Below are 4,787 nucleotides of genomic sequence, written 5' to 3' on the forward strand. Positions count from 1 at the left end.
AGATGTTGTTATCATTTTGGCTGTGTACTTTATAATTGTGTTCTTTAAGTTTTTATTGTTTAGTAGTGTAGGTTTCCAGTGGTGTAGTAGCAACGTTGCAAGTGTAGACAGTGCCCTCTAGTGGCGTCATATGATATGGGGTATATTCTAGATGTATAAGAATATAAGTCGCAGGACCATCCAAACTACTGACAACTTAAAGTCTGACATTAGTATTGTAACTAATTAGTTGAGTAGTCACATCTACTGCACATACTGCAGTACACCATACTACATTATTTTCAAGAGTAAAACAGTCACTTGTCTTGACACATGAGGATATCTGTACAAAATACAAGTTCAGAAACCTATCAATGACGGAGACAAAAAAACCAAGAAGAAAAAACGTCCAGTATCATCCTTCTTCATCTTCATCCGTCTCCGTCTCTGTCCTCGCTACCAGGCTCTAGAGCTGCAGATCAAGAAGCAGTTCCAGGACACGTGCAAGGTGCAGACCAAGCAGTACAAGGCCCTGCGCCACCACCAGATGGAAGTGACGCCCAAGGCCGAGCACAAGACGGTGCTCAAGGCCCTGAAGGACGAACAGACACGCAAGCTGGCCATCCTGGCCGAGCAGTACGAGCAGAGCATCAACGAGATGATGGCCTCGCAAGCGGTAAGCTGAGATCACACGAGAACCGTTACCCAACAATTCAGTCAATACACGAATCAATGAAAAAATTCAACTACTTTCATGCAAATAACCAAAACGATTTAGTTTAGTGGCATTAACTTATGTTAATGCATACGGAGCGACATGTCCCCGTTAGTATCAGAAGACAAACACAGTAACCACACTTCTGCATCATGTGTTCACAAATAAAATATGGCATATTTAATTAATATTTAATATACATACATACATATATGAATGTGTATATATATACATATATGCGTATATATACATACATATTTGTATGTATATATATATATATTTATACACATATATGTATATATAAAGTATGTATATATACTGTATATATATTTTTTTAACTTTAAATATGCAGTAATAAGAGAAATATGACATCACACCACCTGATTTCAAGGTTTATTTATTATCGTTATATTCAATTAAATTTAAAAAAAAAACTTTTGATTTATCAGGTTAAGAAACTCTGCTGCTACGGGTCACACAAAATGACTTGGCGGGCCACATTTGGTCCCCGGGCCTTGAGTTTGACACGTGATTTAGAGAATAACGAGTTTCAATCAACCAATGACACAGACCTTAAAGTGTTTAAATTTATTCTTATTTGTGTTGCCTCCTCATGTCTGTCCCTCCTCTGTCCCATCTCCTTTTCCCACCCTGTCTGTCCTGTCTCCCTGTGTTCTTCCATGTTCCTCCTCTCTCCTCTCCCCCCTTCGTCCCCCCTGTCTCATTGTGCCTCTCCTCCACCTCTGCCTCTTTGTGCCTCTCCTTCACCCCTGCCTCTTTGTACCTCTCCTCCACCCCTGCCGTGGTCCACGGTGGCCCATGTTAGCTGCGTCTGGATGAGGCCCAGGAAGCCGAGTGCCAGGCCCTGAGGCAGCAGCTGCAGCAGGAGATGGAGCTGCTCAACGCCTACCAGAGCAAGATCAAGATGCAAACGGAGACGCAGCACGAGAGGGAGCAGCAGAAGCTGGAGCAGAAGGTGGTGCTGCGGCGGTCTCACCTTGAACAAAAGGTGTGTTGGATCAGGGTCTCAGGTGGTCCCTCAGACCACAGCTCTGCGGGAGATCTGTAGTAAAACTATTGGCGACATATAGTGGTGGGAAAAACGTGATGGGAATAAATATTCCTCTCAGGTGGGTTCACACCTCCATGTGAAGTTGTTGTGAACCCGACACACACACACATACAGGTCGTACTGTTGTAGTGATGACAAAGTATGATTCAAATTATAACTAAAAAAAATGTTTCTCATATCGACAATGTTTGTCAAATCGGTGAAGACGTGAAAAACCTGCTGATAACATTTTATTATTTTACTCGTAATTTTGCAAAATGTTTCACCTGTTTTACAGGATACGGTTTATCTTAGCTAATATTAATCACATTCATGTGTGAATATTGATCAGATTAAAAATTTGGACACATTTTAACGTGGGCAAATGAGCAAAATGGCAATGATTAATCATGAGAAATCATTGTTTTAATATTTGCAAAAATAATTATAATTTTTTTTCACAGACAGTGTTCATCACAGATAATAATAATAATAAAATTAATAATAATAAAAATAATAATAATAATAATAACAATAATAATAATAATAATAATAATAATAATAATAATAATAATAATTCACATGCACGTGCTGTAATTCCAACCTCCCACAGAGTTGGACACAGTAACATGTGGTAAGAAACACTTTTCTTTAAAGGCCTTGAGAAAACAGTTTCAAACATACGTTTGTTGTCAGCTCAGCAGGCAACGTGGGCGCGTGAATCGGAACCAGACAGACATTCATGGCATCACATACACTCACACACACACACACACACACACATACACATACATTTCCCTCACCACAGGTGGTGATGAGAGTGGTATGTCTTCCTGCAGAGAACAGGCAACCATGCCTGTACCACTCTCTCTCTCTCTCTCTCTCTCTCTCTCTCTCTCTCTCATTCACACACACACACACACACACACTGACGGTGGAGAATTCTCCACAACACAATGCTTTCCTATTTTTCTGTGTGAATGAACGCAGATTACGTCATAGTTCAAAGTTTGAAAGGCCATTTTATTGTTTCTATATTATTTCATTTTAATAAGTACTTTTGATGATTTACCCCAGTACACATTTAACTCTTGAGTTTGATAAGCCCGTCGGTGCAGAAGAGCCGAGTTCGTTTCCTTCTCAAGACGCCGACGTCACCGCCTCAGTCTAGTAGACGGCTACACTGACAACAAAGACACATTTGAAATGCCACTGAGTCTGCAGGCTTTTGACGTAGTTTGTCGCCATCTCCTGGCCGCTCGTGGTGTCATGGTTTTTAGAAGAACTATTGTCCTCTGGTTCGGTTCACGGTCAGAGTCTGGGAGTCTTCTGTGCATGCTCAGTGGAGTACTGCGTCAACACTGGAGTGCTTTGTCTGCACCTTTGGATGTGTGTGTGTGCGTGTGTGTGTGCACAGCCGAAGGATCTGACACAAAACCACCAACCGACACCAAAACCAGCATCTGCAGAAAGTCTGGGCTGCAGACATGACAAACAGAGCCATCGCTGGTTCAAATCCTAAATCGCTGTATGGTCGTCAAAAAACAAACTGTCTTTGATTAAAATATATTTACATAAAGCTAGCGGTGGGACGTCATCAAACTGCACTTCTATTAAAGATATTTTAATCACGATATTAATCACAATTAATGTTTCTAGTTAATCAATTATTCACGACTATTTAAGATAAATCAGCATATTATAAATATATCATTTTTATTCGTGACTTATCAATTATGGGGTTATTAATATGGAAAAATGTGAATTAAAATATGCTAAGTAGGGATGTCGGATATAAACTTTTTGCCGATATCATCCAAACACTTAATTTCTGATATCAACAGATATAGGCCTGCTAATATTTATTTATCTGTACAAACCACTATATGAGTATGAGGTTAAATGAGCTGCAATGCTGCCATCTAGTGACCTTTGCTTTAGTATACAGCCATTTTTCCCCAAAACAATTTTTAGGGCACACATCAATTGGCGTAACCCAGGCATTGTGTTATCATCATTATCGGAGGACAAACCGATAACGATTCTTACAGATATTACATAATACATATGCTAATATCGGGTATATCCGATATTATCGGACATCCCCATTTCATAGATAGTCTCACTTACTCACTGTTTTGCGCCACCTAATGACCTGGAGTGTTGGTAAAACAAACTAAACCTCACAACAGTTCAACTTTTTCACCTTTATCTTGGGTCCTTGTGCTTCTTACAGATTGAGGAGGAGCTGATTTCTCTTAAGATTGAGCGATCCGACCGCATCAATCACCAGCTGGAGCGCCAGGAGCGGGAAATCGACAACTTCGACATGGAGAGCACCACAATGGGCTTTCGTAACCTGCGCACCGTGGACCACTTTCCAAATGACGACTACAGATGAAGAGCTGCCAAACGTCACTGTCTGTCAACAACAAACACCGACGTCATCTGGGAGAACGCCGTGATCTACAGCAGATTCCAGAGCCTACAATCCCACCTCATATTGTCGTCCCCCTCCCACCCTTGTGACACTGACATTGACTCCCATGGTGTATATACATCGGTCAACTTCTTGTGGTTGTCACGTGTTTGTACGAGTAATGACACAAGTTGGTGTTCCATGTTTCTTGTGCGACATTTGAAAGACAAGAAAAGAGAAAACCCCGACAGAGGGACGAGCAAAAATCATTCCACAAACCTTCAAGGTTTAAAGAGGTGATTTAAATTTTTTTTTTTCCACGTTTTTTGATCTTCAGTGGTACAATGTCTCTTAAAGTGATTTAAGTGATTCTTTGGCACTGCTTCATGGCACATTTTGTGTTGCAGGACGTGACGTGTTGTGTTGCTTCATGTGTTGCAGGACTTCATGATGTTTTCAATTTGAATAAAAGATACTTTGACAGGCAACTACTCACAAATATCAAGAATACAATTGTAACAAATGTGATTACTTGATGGACAGGCTGATTTCTCTGCACTGGCAGCCAATGTGAATCAATAGTAATACATGTGAATTCCCAGCTAGCACAAAGGGCTTTACTG

At 40.5% G+C, this 4,787-nt stretch overlaps 1 protein-coding gene across 9 annotated transcripts in view; it reads left to right on the forward strand.

The window, feature by feature from the left end:
- taok3a (TAO kinase 3a) overlaps positions 1–4,781 on the forward strand; it is a 55,865-nt gene extending 51,084 nt beyond the window's left edge. For all 9 annotated transcript variants that reach the window (XM_025053066.1, XM_025053064.1, XM_008336260.3 and 6 more), the window contains 3 exons: positions 443–655; positions 1,521–1,703; positions 3,982–4,781. In XM_025053066.1, coding sequence (XP_024908834.1) covers positions 443–655; positions 1,521–1,703; positions 3,982–4,146 — 561 coding nt within the window. In that variant the 3' untranslated portion in view covers positions 4,147–4,781. The remainder of the gene's footprint in view (positions 1–442; positions 656–1,520; positions 1,704–3,981) is intronic.
- The last annotated feature ends 6 nt before the right edge of the window (positions 4,782–4,787 follow it).

This window comes from Cynoglossus semilaevis, chromosome Z (assembly GCF_000523025.1).
Source record: "Cynoglossus semilaevis isolate Cse_v1.0 chromosome Z, Cse_v1.0, whole genome shotgun sequence".
In the NCBI taxonomy this organism is placed as follows: Eukaryota; Metazoa; Chordata; class Actinopteri; order Pleuronectiformes; family Cynoglossidae; genus Cynoglossus; species Cynoglossus semilaevis.